This window comes from Meriones unguiculatus, chromosome 17, assembly GCF_030254825.1.
Source record: "Meriones unguiculatus strain TT.TT164.6M chromosome 17, Bangor_MerUng_6.1, whole genome shotgun sequence".
NCBI classification, from domain to species: domain Eukaryota; kingdom Metazoa; phylum Chordata; class Mammalia; order Rodentia; family Muridae; genus Meriones; species Meriones unguiculatus.
Window position 1 is genome coordinate 4,860,019 of NC_083364.1, and position 17,407 is coordinate 4,877,425.

At 45.4% G+C, this 17,407-nt stretch overlaps 1 protein-coding gene across 1 annotated transcript; it reads right to left on the bottom strand.

Moving 5' to 3' along the window:
• Positions 1-6,715: 6,715 nt before the first annotated feature.
• Sdr9c7 (short chain dehydrogenase/reductase family 9C member 7) lies at positions 6,716-16,666 on the bottom strand. The gene is made up of 4 exons (XM_021658212.2): positions 16,195-16,666; positions 12,569-12,827; positions 11,717-11,880; positions 6,716-8,883 (listed from the first exon to the last, which is right to left on the bottom strand). Exons 1-4 carry the CDS (start codon positions 16,631-16,633, stop codon positions 8,666-8,668), a joined length of 1,080 nt encoding a protein of 359 aa, XP_021513887.2. The 5' UTR covers positions 16,634-16,666; the 3' UTR covers positions 6,716-8,665.
• Between the last annotated feature and the right edge of the window lie 741 nt (positions 16,667-17,407).

The following is a 17,407-nucleotide window of genomic DNA, read 5'->3' on the forward strand; positions in this document are numbered from 1 at the left end:
AGAATTTTAATTCAGGTATGTGGATTTCAACTCTCATAAACCATTGCAACAGCACATGTCAGAGCTATGAGCAAAGAGCTGGAACGAGGAGGTGAAACCCATTCAAAAATGTTCAAATTAACTTGGTGTAGTGACTCACACCTATAGTCTGGGGAAGCCAAAACAGGAGGTTTGCCACAGGGTTGAGGCTAGCTTGGGTTACATAGTGAGTTCCAGGCTAACATGGGCTACAGAGTGAAGGTTCTGCTTCATAAAACAAACAACAACAAAATGCTGAAATGATCTAGCATGAAATCAAGTTTCTTTCAACAGACATGGATGCTGTATGTAAAGGAACTTGTATGTGCTGTAGAGAGAGCACATAACGCTGACTTATATAAGGCACATGCTTGAGGCCACATCCCACGGAGTCTGACTAACCGGAACGAGATGTCCTCTTTAATCTAAAGCACTGCTCCTTCACATAAAATAAGAGCAAAACTGGTGGGCAGAGATTGTAGCCCAGCATGTGTGAGGGGTGCCATCTTCTTGAGGGGCTGTTTAGAATATGCGGCTTCTAGATTAGGAGAAAACAAAGCAAGGCATATTTATCCCTCTCTGTTGTGCCTTCATTGCCTGGACAGCTACGGCAGTGCTCACTGTGCCTGGGACACCCAAGGTCAGCATTGCACAGCTGCCAGCTACGCACCTTACATGTTCAGCCATCAGCCCAGTGGGCTCCCAAGCTGAGCCGCACCTCATGTCATCATTAAATCATCCATCATGGTGGCCCACCGGCACCTGCTTCATCACCCGAGATGCTAGAGCACCATGTTGAGCTTCTCCTTCAGCAGTGAGATCCACAGATGGGACTATGAGGTGGCTCAGTGCGTAAACACATTAGAAATCAGGATCTGAGTTTAATACCTGGGACCCACATTGGTAGAAGAAAACTGACTTCTGCAAGTTGTCTTCTGACCCCCATGCGTGCCCCCAGCACGTGCGTGTGTGTGTGTGTGTGTGTGTGTGTGAGTGCATGTGTATGTGCACATATACATAATAAATAATTTTTTTTAATTTTAAAGAAATAAAGTTTTTTTTAATCAGATCTTTTCTTCTCCAGCAAAATTAGAGAGAAGAGTTATCAGAGAGATTTGCCATTGCTCCTCATGTGCACAGCCATCTGATAGGTTGCCAGTAAGGTCTCAGTTCTGCCTCTGAAATCATTTACTTACAGCTCATTTTCATGACAAGGATCACATCAGAAATTCCAAAAGGAACATTCTGTTCTCTATTCTGAGCTTTCCATTAACATCCTGTCTGTGTTTGGTTGAGTGCAGAGTCAATGGGCACATTCCATGTGTAAACTGTCTCTAACAGGCTGACCAGTTGACCACTCCCTCCTTACTTTGAGGCTGGGGGAGAATTCACTGGACACCTGAGAACCTGCTGAGGTCCCCAGAGGAAACAATCATATTTTCCAGGAAAGAAAAGCCCCCCGGGGTGGGGGAAGGGGCTCCTGAGGAACGAGCTAGGAGAAGGCTCAAGAGAAGATGTCAGGGGAGGCATCAAGGAGCTTGAAGGAAGTGCCATCACTCCCTGCAGTCCCAAAGAAGAATAAAGCAGGGCGAGGTGAAGAACGGTGTTCTGGATAGAGCTCACAGTCTGCTCTGCTAGTCACTCGTAGGGCAGCTAGTGGTACTAGACCATTAGCCTTCTGGCACGAGGGGAGCACGGTGGGAGTCTTTGTTGTTGTAGAGTCGGGAGCTTTCAGCTGCACAGGCTTAGAGATCTAACTGTACTTAGCAGCTCTGTGAGCATGTGCAAATCGATTAGCCTCCTGGGCCTTCCCTTCCGCCTATAAATTAGGAGCAACGTCCTCGTACTTATTGCAGAGATTAAACAAAATTAAATGGCTCATGTGGAAAACAGCCTGGTGCTTGAGACTGTGTCCAATAAATGCCAATTATGGTGACATGTCTCTCATTAGGTCTGGATTTGCTTCTCTAGTTTATTCCAACTCATCGACCCTGTGTGGAAAGTAAACTTCCTAATGATAACCAGGTGCAAAGCAAACCTGGAAGGACTAGGATGGGGAGGAGGGAGGTCAGTACCAAAGGGGGGCAAGAGAATTTTCTAGAATAAAAGAATCATCCTGCATTCTCATAGGTGCTGCTGCTAGATTTATATTGCAAGACTTGGGTGCTGGGTCATAACTCAGTGGTGCAGCATGAGTACTGTAAGATCTGGAGTCTCGCTGTTCAGGGGCTCAGGATCGCGCCCTTCCCAGGAATTCTCACAGACCACAACTTGATGCAAAAGCAAGAGGTTTTATTGCTATCTCGATAGGGTTGCCTCTCCAAAGATAGGAGATGACCCCGAACATGCAAAGCACAGGGTTTTTATACCTGAAAATCAGGTCACTTTTGCTCTATAGTTTACAGCTGGGTGTAGATAGTTCACAGCTGGTTGTTTCTCAGAACAGTTCACCCCTTCAAGAGCTCTCTGCACCTGGCTTCAATTCAAATAATCACAGTTGTTCTTCTCATTCCCAGGTGGCCCCTCATTCCCAGGTGGTCCCCCATTCCCAGATGGTCCCTCAGTACAAGGCTCTGGGTTCGATCCCCAGCATTGAACAAAACAAAAACCTAAACAACCCTCATTAAATCATACATTTAAGTGAATACACTTGCTTTTATGTAAATATTTTCTGCATGGAATTTTTTAATAAAAATATCACAATGAAAGCCACTATTTTGCATAACAAACTAATGGTAATAAATAAACATAAAAATGTAAATCAGATTACATTAGTGCGCGCTTTAGAAGCATGAGAGGTGCACTGATGGAAATGCTCATAAGAGAACTTTTAAGACAGGAACACAGGGAAGGGATTTGTAACAGGTGACATTAATCGGAATGCATTTTATACATGGATGAAAATGCCAAAGAACAGATTTAATCAGTAAAAGTGAGTATGAAGAAAAGATAACTAACACTAAGGGGTCTTTGAAAAAGTCATATGGAATCCTTCTGCTGTAAAGGCTTCTTAACATATATTATAACATTTATTTCATTATATATAATAAAGAGTTTAAATGGAGTTACACTATAAAGGAAGGAATACCTCAACTACACACCATACATTACCAAATAAAACCTCCAGAATGGGTTACCTCTCTTTGAGTTCCCATAGAACCCCACCCTAAACATTACGGGTTAGTGTCACTGCTGTGGGTCACCCTCTATACCCTTGATGGTAAGACCCTGTTGTTGAAGACACCACACACCTGAGTCATAGAACATGGAGACATCTAGCTAGTATTAGCTGGAAGCTTCACACCTATTGGCTAGCATTCACAGTGCTGTGCCAGAGACCAGAGGAGAAAGTCAGCACCAGTCTCACCAACTGTGAACCGTACTAGTTACAACCACAGCCTGCCTGGCGGACCCCCTGGCATAATAGTGGCACAAATGTCCTTTTTAGAAGGCTTGAAGGCCTGCTCTATAGTATGTAACCCTTAGCTGACACTGTCAGTGAGGCCAAGAACCCATGGCTACATAGGTCATGGTCCCTATGGGAAAATCTACTATTATTCCGCTAAATAGACAAAGCAAATAATAATTTATTAATAGCTTATTGTAATAACCATAAATCAGTGCATCATTGAATCTTCATCTTCTGCAGGAGATGACAACTAAGAGAAACTCACAACTGGCCAACACACAGAGAGTAGGAGACACGGGAATGCTCAGGCCTGATCTAGTACAACAGATCAGATGTATCTTCATGTCTCCCTCTCCAGGCTCAGGTTAGCTACTAGGAACAGAAGGCAGAAAGATTTAAGAGGTGGTAGACAATTTCAGGGAAACTTTTCTAGACACAGCAGAGTAGGTACACATATGAAAAACAGAGATTGTGAGAGCATGCACAAGGCCAGCCCAAGCTGAATCCAGACAAAAATCCCAGCATGGAGGAGAGCAGGGGGCATGAAGCCAACTCTACCTGAGGAGCTATTGGCATTTGATTGCTGCTGGGACCAGGAAAGTCAGTTTTCTCCAAGGAGTGACACCGTATATATCAACCCCTCCCCAGGCAAAGTCCTTTGCCCATGAGTAGTCTGCTGACACGAACTGGACTCCTGTTGTGTTGTAAGATAGAGAAAGAATATGAACGGAGATGGAGGATGATCTGGGAGGAACTGGGGGAAGGGAATGGGTATGATAGAAATACATTGTATGAAATTCTCAAAGATTAACTAAAAACATAATTTTTTTTCTGAAACAGGGTCTCACTATGTAGCTATAGCTGTCCTGGAATCTACTATGTAGACCAGGCTAGTCTTGAACTCACAGAGATCTACCTGCCTCTGCCTCCTGACTTGATTGCATTAAAGGCATGAAGGCTGGGTCACTCTACCGGGCCTAAAAAAAAAAAAAAAAAAAAAAAAGTTTTAATAAAATAATTGTTTAAAAAAGAAAAGAAAAACATTTGTAACTTTGCATTCAGACTTACCAATTAACAAAAATTATACCAAGCATCAAGAAAAAGAAAGGCAACTTGAGGAGGACCTCCCCTATCAGTGGACTGGGGGAGGGGCATGGGTAGAGAAGAGGAAGGGAAGATGGGATTAGGAGGGAAAGGGAAAGGAAGGTACAGATGGACTATAAAGTGAATAAACTGTAATTAATAAAAATTGAAATTAAAATTAATTTTAAAAAGAAAGGCAACTTAATAGCTACAGAAAAAGATCATAGTCCTAACATGAGGAGCAAAATAAAACATTGAAGCCGGTAAAAGTCACAGTTCACAAATTCAAAAAATACTTCAACTGCTATGTGGAAGACAAGTGCCTCTTCCAGCACTGCTTGGTCCTGGGAACCTGTCTGGGGCCTGAGAATGAAGAAAGAGGACAGAGAGGCACGTGTTCGGAAAAGCTGGGGTTGGGTGGCTTGTGTCCTCCCTGCTGCTATGTAGCAGAGCCAGAACGGAAGCTGTTCACTTCCGTACAGCACAGCTAGTCCACATGGAGGCAGCTGTAAACACTGGGAGAAGGAAGCTGTGGTCGCTAGCTTTTGTACAACATCCACACAGGACCAGAGGCTTTGTCAGTTCCCATGGTTCTGAGGCATTGGTTCCCATCAATAATACACATTCACTTGGGACTTCATCCACGCCTTTAACATTCACTTGATGCTTCCTCTGATCCCCCAGAGAGAGGTTGCTCTCAGACCAAAACACTGAACTGTTTTTCCTTGCTGAAGTGCTTGAGGTTGAGCCCAGGTTTGCTCCAATGTTAGGCAGGTGCTCTACCACTGAGCTACATTCTCAGCTTCCAAAATTAAATATCCCATCCGCACAGATTACTCAAATGTCTGCTGTTTCAGTGCATATAACCTTTACTGGGTGCTCTGGCTGCCTCCCTGCTTTGTAGAGTGGGACATATGAATTTATCCCCCAGGCTCTCCTCTACCTGAGCACTCAGTGGAGCCTCTTGCCACTTCCCAGAGTGTTTCCAGAAACTTCCCCATAAACCCCAAACTTCACCTGTTCTCTCACTGTCCAGGGACTCCCCTGGCCAGGTGGAGGCGTTGGACCTGTTGAGGAGTGCCATTACTTGTACTTCATTCTTCAAAGTATATAATTTCTCTAACAACCTCAGAATTGGAGAAAATAAAAACTGAGGAAGGAAACTTGCTTCTGTCAACATCTCACCTGAAGTAAAGTCTCTTTAGCGTGGGAAAGGGAAATGGGCAACACTGAGCCTGGGAAAGTAATTCGTGAGCATCTCGGAATAGGGTCTAACACAATGTCCTTATAGTGCAGTTTTTTTGTTGTTTTTTTTTTTTGTGTGCCATTTATTTGTGACAGGGTTTCATGTGACCCAAGCTGGCCTCAAACATAACGTGTAACAGAGAGTGACTTTACACTCCTGGTCCTCTTGACTCTGCCTTCCCAGCTCTGAGATTAAAGATACGAACCACCAGGAAGCTTTTAAGTCATTAGTCAAAAAAAAATTTTTTTAATGTTTTCTCAGCCCTCTCAGTAGCATAGGTTTGTGTTTTGAACTTTCTTGGGCAATAAGCACTGTGGCCTATTCCCCAGCATCCCTCTACCCGATGATTAATTCTCAAAGTTTATGGCAACTTGCACCCTGGTTGGGCCGGCTTCAGGGTTGGACAAGCTTGAGCCTCTCTGAGTAGCGGGATTCTCTAAGATCCTTGTTAGGGTCTCTGAGAAAACACCTTTCTGCATCTGGAATGCCATGGAAAGCAAGCTGTTTCCTCTGTACATTAGGAGGGAAGAAGCAGAGTTCCTGCTATTGGCTTTCCTGCCTGCGCAGTGCAGCAGAGAAAGCCAGGAGGGCAGAGCCAAGCACACAGGACCTGGTCCTTGAGGCCATCACTCACTGCTGGCTCCTACTCTCACCATTTATCATTTAAACCAAGTGGAGAGGATTTTCTGTTACTCCTTGCTCAGTTCTTAAATCAGAATCAAGACTTGGTGCCAGGAATAAAAGCAACAGACTGTATGGATTGTATAATGCTTGTAGTGGGCTGTACAGTGCTCCTCTGGCCAGATGTTTCTTCACACTAGCTCCTAGAAACTGTGACAGTTGCCTCATTTGGGAAGAGTTCAGGGAAACAGCTAAGGTCATATTTATCTTCAACCTCAGCCAGATGTTGATGAAACATAAAGACATTTTGATTTTAAATAATCATATTTGACCTTTATTGCATAAGGAGTCATGATTATTACAGTTAATCATTGTTGTTGGACTGGTGGCACATGTCCATAATCACAGCACTCTGGGAGCAGAGGCAGGAGAATCATGAGTTTGAGGCAATATTGAATGTTAGAATAGTTGGGTGTGGTGCCACATGCCTTTAGTTCCAGCACTTGGGGAGGCAGAGGCAGGTGGATCTCTGTAAGTTCCAGGCCAGCCTGGTCTACACATTGAGTCCAGGACAGCCAGGGCTATTACAAAGAGCAAACTGTCTCAAAAACAAACAAACTAACTAACAAACAAACAAAAAATAAAGAAAGTTATATCAAGTTCAAGGCCAGACCGAGCTCTTAGTGAGGTAAACTGAAAATCGGAGGGCTGGGGATGTAGCTGGGTGGTGGAATGCTTGGCCAGAATGCTCAGGCTCTCGATTTGATACACAGTATCTCAAAAAAAAATTTTGTTTTTCTTTTCAGAAAAAGCAAAAGCACATGGAACCCAGAAGTTCATAGCTGTTTTTTAAAAAATATGTTATTTAGTTCATTGACTTATTTGAAGATGTTACAGTTAATCTTCTGTAGCTGGAAAAAGAAATCTGGATACGTGAGTTCTATTTGCTTGCCAACAAAGCTGAGGATCTTGGGTAAATGACTTCCCACTCTGAGCACAGTGGCTGCTTCTCCTGCAGGACTGTCAGCAGCTCCAGGTGCATAGGTGCATTTAGGTCCTTGGTACACAGTTCATAGTTCTGGGCTCTGCCTCAAGCCTATTGAATCAGACTTTCTAACACTGGGGTTCATGGGAAGTTTTTGTTTGTTTCCTGAGGTTTATTTGTTTCTTGAGACAGTGTCTCATTTCATAATCTATCCTTCCCTTGAACTCACAACAATCCTGCCTCAGCCCCATAAGTGTTGGGATTACAGAATGAGATACCATGCCCAGCTTCCATGTGTATTTTTTTAAAGATTTATTTATGTTATATGTATAAGTGTCTTTGCCTGCATATATGTATGCACACTATATACACGCTTGGTACCTGGGGAGGTCAGAAAAGGGCACCAGATCCCCTGGAACTGGAATAATGGATGGTTGTGTGATACCATGAGGATATTGGGAATCTAACCCATATCCTCTGAGCGACAAGTGTTCTTAACCTCTGAGACACCTTCCAGCTTCCACATGCATTTTAATTAACTGAGTGACGATGATACACTTCCAAGTGTGGGAACTACTGCCTTGTAACTCCAGGGTCCTTCGAATTCTCATTTTCTGGTTTCTGTCTCTTCTATTGTTGTCCTAGCTCTGCTGCTAGCTATTGTAATAAAATAAAAACAAAGGATAAACAATAAAAAAAACCAAGATCATTATTTCCTCCTCTTCCTCCTATACCCCCAGAGCTTCAGTACCTGGTAGGTAGGAAGTACTCAATAAATACTTGAAACATTAATCAATGGTGCTTAAAGAAGTGAGTGTTATATGGATCCCAATATCCTCCAGGTAGAAAAATGCAAAGAAAAGGAAAGTATTTAAAACATTTTCTGGCTATGCTTTGGCAGTTCTGGCCACCATATGACATGTTTCATATATTTACAAACCAGTGCCTATTTAGAGGGCTGTGGGGAGGGGCTGAGACTCCCACGGCTAGATCGCCCCATGGTGTTTTACAGAGGTGGCAGCGGCTTCTTGTTCAACAGGAGTCAGCTTTTCTCTCCTTGGCCTTTCAGGGCCACTTGTACCTGCGTGGTGGGATGACTTGAAGCCTTTGCAGCAGCTCTAAATCAAGAGGGGAGGCATCAGGTTTCTAGAGGCCCCGGCGGAGGGGAGGAGACGCAGCCTGCGGTGGGTGGCAGGTGAGCAGGTGTCCTCGCCCACGAGATATTTAATAATGCCTCTTGTGATTCCATAGCTTTCTTGCTCGCTCCCCTGAGCCCCTCTGGCCACCCCTTGAACTCCTCAGTTCAAATACAGTCTGCTGGCCTTGGCAAGTATCTGCTTAGGATGAAATCTGTCACACAGGTGGGCAACTTAGCCAGGGGGATGTAGAGGAACTTGACATCCAGACCAGGGTTGTAGCGAGTTCGGGGGCACCTGGAGACAATAGCATGCTCCATACTGTTGGTGACATCGCTGATTCTCGTATGTGCCTTGTCCATCAAGTTAACCAACTTTTCAGTATCTGTTTGAGACATTAGGGGTGAAAGGAAATAGAACATAAGCCTTTGTTGTTATTATTATGTAATGTGCTTTTTTCCTGAATTCTATCCAAGCTCCATGTCCCTCAGAAGTTTGTTTCAGTGTTTAAAACTTGCACGGGGTCTTACCTAAACACCCCTGTACAGGATCATCAGTATCATTTCTCTTTCTAAACACTAGAAGTGCGACATTTTGGATTTGGGCCTTTGAGAAAGAGTTTGTATCTTGAGTCACAGATCTCTACTCTCAGCCCCTGGGCTTTGCCCCTCGGCTTTTCTGTTCTTTTTTCCTGAGAAGGCCATGGCTGAAAGGGGAATCTTTGAGGCTCAGCAGGGTGGAGATGAAACAAGAAATCCAGTTAACAGCCTGTCGGTCCTCAGCTCTCCCTTAACCCATTTGGCCGCAGTCTGTCCTGGATCCATCAGTGCAAGTACAAGATCCATTGTCCTCTGTTCTCATGCCTGCTCTGGTAACTGTGCACCACTTTAATATGAGTAATGCCAGGAAACCTGGAGCCTGCTCCTGAGCTTTAAAGCCAGGGGCCTGTGGGGTTTTTTTATGCCACATACAGGCACTGTATTATCCTCCTAAATACTTCTCCTGTCTGTGCCCTGTCCCCAGACTACCAGGACCATCACTTCAGTTCCATTATGATTATCAGCAGAGCCTCTAGTATCTCTGCTGATGCAAAATATCCAGGAAAACACGTCACTGAGAATAAGCTCACAGTCCTGGGCAGTTTCAGGCCTACCGTGGATTTGACTGACTGTCTGACTTACATTGTTGTAGTTAGGCAAGGCTCGGACTTCAGGAAGTGAGGTAAGAGGTCTTCAGGCTTCTAAGAGCCTTTGAAGGGAATTTTGCTGAGGCCATAGCCCCTTTTCCTGTCTCTCTTTTGCCACCCCAGCCACAGAACGAAGCCCTCCCCCTCTGCCATGAGTGCCTGATGGACTGCCCCAGTGTAGGCCGAAAGCTACAATAGAGTCAACTAATTGTGGACTGAAAATCCTTAAAGGAAGCCAAATAAACCTTTTCCCTTTCTGTGTTTATTAGCTTAGTAATTTGTTGCAGTAGCAGAAAGTGATCACCTCAAACATCTTCTGGGTATTATATTTTACAAACTTGTCCCTCTGGATTTGGAATCATTTTTATTTGTTTTTGATACCAGGTTTTACTTTGTAGCCCAGGGAGGCCCCAAATTCACTATGTAGCTCAAACTGGTCTGTTGCTTTAGCCTCCTACGTGCTGAGATTACAGATTCGTACCACCTGCACCTTTGAATAATATTTTGTTGTTGTTGTTGTTTTTGTTATTGTTTTCTGAGACAAGATTCCTTTGTGTAGCCCTGGCTGTCCTAGAACTTGCTCTGGATTCCAAGCTGGCCTTGAACTCACAGCCTCCACAGTGCTGGGGTTAAAGGTGTGTACCACCACTGCCTGTCTGAATAATGATTCTCTAAGGATCTCTCTACAGCTTGCAGGTACCAGTGTAATGGAGGAAAGGAAGCCATATTTTAATCTAAGGGAAGATAATGACAAGAACTACAAGATTTGAATTCAGATTGTTCTTACAAGGATCAAGTGTTTCTGTGTATATGTGTGTGTGTTTCTATGTGTGTCTATATGTGTGTGTGTGTCTGTCTGTCTGTTTGTGTGTGTGTATGTCTATGTGTGTGTATCTATGTGTCTTTGTGTGTGTGTATTTGTGTCTGTGAACTGAATTCTTACTGTAACTCATTACACATGAAAAAACTGAGAGGTTAACTCTCTTTCCAGCAGACAATTGAAACTTGCACCTGGATAGCTTAGCTCTGAGCTTAATAACACACAAAACAGGGACACAGGCTGCTGACTTCCAGAGGAAGTGGTATTAAAGCAGATGCTGAGACTCATAGCCAAACATTGGGCAGAGTGCAGGGAATCTTATGAAAGAAGGGGGAGATAGAAAGACCTGGAGGGGACTGGAGCTCCACAAGGAGAGCAACAGAACCAAGAACTCTGGGCCCAGGGGTCTTTTCTGAGACTGATACTCCAACCAAAGACCATGCATGGTGATAACCTAGAACCCCTGCACAGATGTAGCCCATGGCCAGCTCAGTGTCCAAGTGGGTTCCCTAGTAATGGGAACAGGGGCTTTCTCTGACATGAATTCAGTGGCTGACTCTTTGATCACTTCCCCCTGAGGCAAGGGACAGCCTTACCAGGCCACAGAGGAAGACAATGAAGACAGTCCTGATGAGACCTAATAGGTCAGATGGAAGGGGAGGAGGATCTCTCCTATCGGACTGGGAGAGGGGCATTGGAGGAAATAAGGGAGGGAAGTCGGATTGGGAGGGGATGAGGGAGGGGGCTACAGCTGGGATACAAAGTGAATAAATTGTAATTAATATATTTTTTTTAAAAAAAGACAGCCTTGTCTACCAGAGAACAGCAACAACAAAACTTTGAAAGAGGAAAGGACAACATGGAACAAGCCATGCCCAAGCCCACAAGCATCAGAGCCTGGACCTGGAGTAGGCAGACTGGCTCCAGCCCACTAGCTAGTTGTCACTTTGCTACTCTATTCTCAGTGCATTCTGACAAGATCTACCTGCACCTCATAGTTGGCAGACAAGTACCAGGAGCAGGCAGCCTCCCGCAACACACCGGACCTTTCCCACCAACATGGCCCCTGCTGCTTGGGCTCTAATCTCAAACTCCAGCTTTGCTACTGGCTGTATGTAGGATCTCTGGGGCTCCATATCATCATCTACAACCTGAAATCCAGCCAGCAACCCCAAACCTCCAGATCTTCCCCATGTCTGCCTGGAGACTCACATTCTCTGTAATAGTCCTCTCCGTAGCTGTCCCTGGTCTCCTGTGGTAGCCGATCCCACAGCTTCTTCATGCGTGATTGCAGAGCTTCTTGGCCCAGAATGGATGTCTTGTAGTTCCCTGGCTCGATGATGCAGACCTTCACCCCAAAGAAATGGAGCTCGCGCCTGTGAAATTAAGAGCTGCATTTGGTCTAGCCTTATAGTGACGGGCATCAAGAGACACCTTTGAAGGGAGGGAGCTGCCTCTTCCGGGGCCTGGAAGTGTTCATCCCACCGTAAGAGCTAATCTAAACATTGCCTTCATGCCAGTAAGCGCTCTTTGGGGCTTCAGTACTTTCCCAAACTGATCCAGTTGTCTGGGGCAATTTGCATAAACAACAGGAAGCCATCAAAGAATCTAGGCCAAGGCCTTCGCTCCTCCCAGGTTCTTTCCACTCAGCAGCCATGTGACAAAAGGAATAAGGGGATCTGTAAAAGGTCTGCATCTTCTGAGGGGCTTCCAGACACACCTGTGCTCCAGGCCTTCCTCTGTTTGGAGTCTCTCTCTGTGTCTCTGTCTTTCTCTCTCTGTCTGTCTCTCTGTCTCTGTCTGTCTCTCTGTCTTTCTTTCCCCTCCTCTCTTTCCCCTACAGGCCTCTCAGGCCTTTCCTCACCCAAGGGAAGACCCACCTGATGTCTTCTGTATCCTCATTCCACGTGGCCTCCGCTTCTCTCTGTCCTTAGAGAAGGCTCTAGCTGCTGCTTTAGCTTCTTCTCCTCAGAACTACCCTGCCTCACCCTGTCGCTCTCAGTCCCCCACTACTGTGGTAAAGCCCCAAGACCCCCACCCAGTTTGGTACCAGGACCCAGTCACCTGATGCTATCAGAGAAGGCTTCAACACCAAACTTGGAAACACAGTAGCCACCACCAATGACGGCCACACGGCCACCAGAACTGGACATGTTGACCACCCTGCCACGGGCTTTCTTCACCATAGGCAGCATGTTCAGGGTGACTTCAATCAGCCCCACCAGATTCACATTAATCACTTTCACGAAGTCTTCCTTGGTCAGCCATTCATTGGGACCACTGGGCAGGGCTATACCAGCATTGTTCACGAGGGCCCAGAGGCCTAGGGTAAGAGAGAAAGGCAAAGAGAATCAATCACACAGGGAGCAGCAAAATCTCCGAGAAGGTTCCAGAGGCCAATAGCCAACAGCTCAGTGCCCAAGGATGGCTGATCAGGTGAGCAACACAAGGCTCAGTGGGCAGAGACACTCAAGGATGGCATGGCTCGGGACAGCCAGGGTGCTGTAGCAAACAGATCAGCATGTTCCATGGCTCGGGACAGCCAGGGGCGCTGTAGCAAACAGATCAGCATGTTCCATGCTCCTGATGAGACACTTTCCACCCTGATCTGTGGTCTGCCAATTAAATCAGGCTCTGTTCGAGCTATAACCCAAGCTGGTGCAACCAGTGGCACTGAAGCCATGGGGTCTGGGGTAAGAGACCCCGCTCTCCTACAAACATATTAATGCCTGCATTCTCACACCATTCATGCTTTCTTTACACTTCTAAGTAGAAAAAAGTTCTAGTTCACTATTACCAAGCCAGTCCATCCATTCATTCATCTAGCAAACTTCATTCATTCATTCATTCATTCATTCATGCATGCATTAATTCATTCGCTCTGTATCTGTTCTGTGCCAGTTACTGAGCAAAGGACATGTAAAGTGAATAAGTTGGGGTCTTCCACCTCCAGAAGCTCAGAGACCAGAAAGAAAAGTGTGGTTAGAATATTTATAGACAAATGCATAAGAACATTTAATAAACAGTTGTGGAAAATATTATCTCTTTAAATTAGGTAGAGAGGACTGGAGAAAAAGAGTGTGGTTACCCAGGGCCTCAGGGCTGAAGAACCTCAGGTTCTAAGTCTGGTTCAAGCTCCAGCCTTGGACAGATCTCTCCCCTCCTTAGCCTTGGGTTTCTCATAATAATAAATAATAATTTGGGTCCCAAATAATGCTAGGATAGTTGTTCCCAAAGCCTGCTAGGGTTAGAATAGCATCAGTCCTTTAATTTATATATATATATATATATATATATATATATATATATATTCAGCTTATTAGTGAAATTCCACCAGGGGATGTGATGGTAAAAACAAAACAAAACAGAAAAACCCAAACAAACAAATAAAAAACAAGGAAGGCGCCTCTTCCTTCTTCAGGGTCCCATGGCGCATACCCTGGTCCCTCCATTGCCTCCCTGGTATAGTCTCATTGACTAACATAGCCTCAAGACAGTCTTCCCGCTGGAGCACACCCTCTCCTAAGGGCAGATCAGGACACATGATTCAATTCTGACCCATCTTTGCCCTAGCTCTGGAGTTCCCCACCTAAGCCATGCCTCTCCTCATCTAATCCCTTCTTCAAATTAGAAAGACTCCAGGATGACAACAGGTTGGCAGGACTTAAGGCCTTCCCAGATAAGGGAACTCCCTTGCCGTACAGAGGAAAATGTGGCTCCTGAAACTCAAAGATCCTAACTTACCAGTGGTGTCTTCTCTCAAGAGGGCCACGCACCATTGATGCCTCTGACACTGTGCTAGGGTATTGGTTTGTTTGTTTGCGTTGGTTTGTTTGTTTTCCTATAAAGAATAACTATAGGACAGTCAGAGCAAGGCTAACAGGACTATGCCTACAGGGGGCTCTCTGTCCTTCTCCCTCAATTTCTTGAGCTCTGGGATGCAGGTGCACATCACCCCACACTATCCCTAGTGCTTCTTACATGAAAGATGTTGCCCAATGGCACATGCAGAATAATAGTCCTCCAAAGATGTCACCGTCCCAGGAAGCTGGGAGTTTGTTAAGTTGCATAGGAAAGGGAGAATTGAGGCTATAGGTGGAAGGAAGGCAGCTAATCAATTGACCTTACGCTGGAGGCATTATCCCAAGTTTACTGGGTTAGGCCCATACAATCACAGGATACCTAAGTAGAAGAGGAACACAGGAGCGGGAGAACCAGAGACATGAAGAAGCATAAAGAGGACGTGGCCCAAACTTCCTAGAAGAGGGAATGGGCCACAGGCTACGAAATGTAGGTAGCCTCTGAAGATGGAAAGTCCTGGAAATGAGTGTTGCCTTAGAGTCCCCCCAGGACTGCAGCTCTGCTGAGACTTTGGCTAGTGAGAACCATTTTCAACTTATTTCCTCAAGAATTATGAGGTAATAAATGTGTGTTGTTCATCCCACTACATTTGCATGAATCTGCTACAGCAATGTTAAGAGACACCCAGTGAGTCATGAATACAAGTGGCTGGGCTCAGGGAACAGGCTGAGACAGGTGAGGAAGAGGCTCACCCTAGCTGAATTATTCATTAACGAACTCATTCAGCAAATATTTATTGAGCACCTTCCTAGGTACTAAGGACATGGAGTGAGTAAAAAAAAAACTTGCTCTCAGGAGGCTTGATTCCAGCAGAAAGAGCAGAGAGACAGAGGGCTAGCAAGGTGGCTCAACAGATAAAGATGTCTGCAGCAGAAGCCTGATGACCTGAGTTCAGTCCCCAGGGCTCACATGGAAAAAAGTGAGAAATTACTTCCAGAAGTTATCCTCTGACTTCCACACACATTTTTTCTGCTCTGATTTTTATTTTTCTGTAAGTCCAGATCCATAGATCCAATGCACTTTTCTGATCTCTTCACGCACTGTGTACATGTGTGTGCACTCACATACATACACACACACACACACACACACACACACACACACCACACGATAATAATAACATCTTTTTTAAAACTAAAATGCATTATGTACTGGCTAGAGCTAGATGTTAGGGAGAAAGCTGGCAAAGAGAGAGAGCTGCTGGCCCGGCCTGGACAGAGGCCTTTGTACTCTTCGAGAGCAAGCACTTCCCCCAGGTTCTGTTCTTGTAACTAAGCAATTCTGTGTCCACAGCCTGGATTCTACAAGTCCATCAGGCACAAGTCCCCACACATTCTTGGTACAGCCCCCAGCACAGGCTCATTTTCCAGGGAGAGCAACCAGCTGCTGGAGGCAGCAACATCCATGGTGATACACAGAAAAGATCACCCTGGCCCACTCAGAGAATGCCACCTTTTTTCCCTTTACAGTTGCGCCTAGCCTGAGCCTGAACTTTTATGGGAGCCGATGGTGGGACTCCCAAAGTATCTAGAAGGCCCCTCTATCTTTAGAGGTTTGGACATTCAGAACATTGCAGTTGTTGCCTCTGTCCTGCCCTTCTGAGGGAGATAATTTCCTCAGGATGTTTCTTTCTCGTGTCAACTGGCCAAACCATGCAGTAATTCCAGATTCATCTAGACCAGACCCTCCCAGCTCATTTCCTATGTCCTGTCTCCAATCCCATTTGGACATCAGGATCCCAGAGAGAGACAGAGATACAAAGAGAGAGAGACAGAGACAGAAAGAGACAGAGCGAGAGAAAGAATGCTGAAGACTGTAGCTCACCCCACCTTGGTCGCCCACTTGGTCCCTCACCCACTGGGCTGCTGCCTTGATGCTCTCGGTCTTGGTGACATCCAGGAGGATGGTCTGCAGCTGGCAGGAGGTATCCTGCTGGAGCTTCTGGGCCCCCTCCACAGTGAGGCAAGCAGCAAGCACTTTCATACCCCTGTCCACCAGCTGTCTGGCCAACAGGTTTCCAAAGCCAGAGTCACAGCCAGTAATGAAGACATACTTCTCTGAGAGGTTTCGAACCAGGTTGCAATTTTTGAACCAGCGGTACATAAAAGAGAAGTCTGTAAGGGCTGCCATTGTAGCCGATGTCCAAGATGGGCCCAGGAAATGGCAGGATAGGCTGGTCCTCAGAGCAGAGAAGGAGAGCTGCTGAGAGTTGGCAATAGATGCTGGGCCCCTGGGTGTGCTGCTCTGTAATTTTATAGGTGGATGCATTGCCACAGCAATTAGCTCAGGTGCAAGAAATTCAAGTCCAACCTGAAGCTGTCACCTCTGATAGAGCGACCGCCCTGGCCATAGCTTCCATTGCTCCCTGACCTTTCAGGGAGGGATCCAAAAATGGGAAAATTCATAGTAGCGTGAACTCTGGGAAGGGCATGAGAGGCATAAAAGCTCTGATCCGAGCTTTCTCAAGAAAACCCCACCCCAGTTTAACCTCCTACCTTGGGATAAAAACTATCTGCCACGCATTCAGAAATGTCAACAAACTTAATTTTTATTATTTGGGGGAAAAAAAGACAAAAATGAGTAATTCAAAGCAAACAAAAGCTGATTTGTGACTGCCAAGTTTTAGGAGAAATGAACTGCAGGTCATCAGCCCTTTGAGATCTTTAATTAATTAATTTAGTTCAGTGTTTGAGACAGGGTCTCCCTTATAACCCTGGCTGTCCTAGCCTACAACTTGCCAAGTTGACTTAAAATGTGTGAGAGTCCTCCTGTCTTTCCAGGCTCTGGGATTGTAGGCAAGTGCCTCTGTGACCATCTTCTTTGGAGATGTTGAGTCTCCATCATGAGCAATGATAAAAAAAACAGGGTTTTCCCAGGCTGGGTGTGACTCCATTGTGCTGACTCCATGGGAGTCTCTGTAGGGAGGCTGGAGATAGGAGTTTCAATTTTTAAAAAGTAGAAAGACTCAAACAGCTGGGTGTGGTGGCGCAGGTTTGTAATTTCAGCACTTGGGAGGCAAAAATGGGAGGATCAGGTGTTCAA

Coding starts and splice junctions, on each gene's coding strand:
- Sdr9c7 (XM_021658212.2), bottom strand. CDS start 16,633: ATGCATCCACCTATAAAATTACAGAGCAGCACACCCAGGGGCCCAGCA. Junction 12,828..16,194: donor GGACCAAGTGGGCGACCAAG/GTGGGGTGAGCT, acceptor CTCTTACCCTAG/GCCTCTGGGCCCTCGTGAAC. Junction 11,881..12,568: donor GCCTTCTCTGATAGCATCAG/GTGACTGGGTCC, acceptor TTAATTTCACAG/GCGCGAGCTCCATTTCTTTG.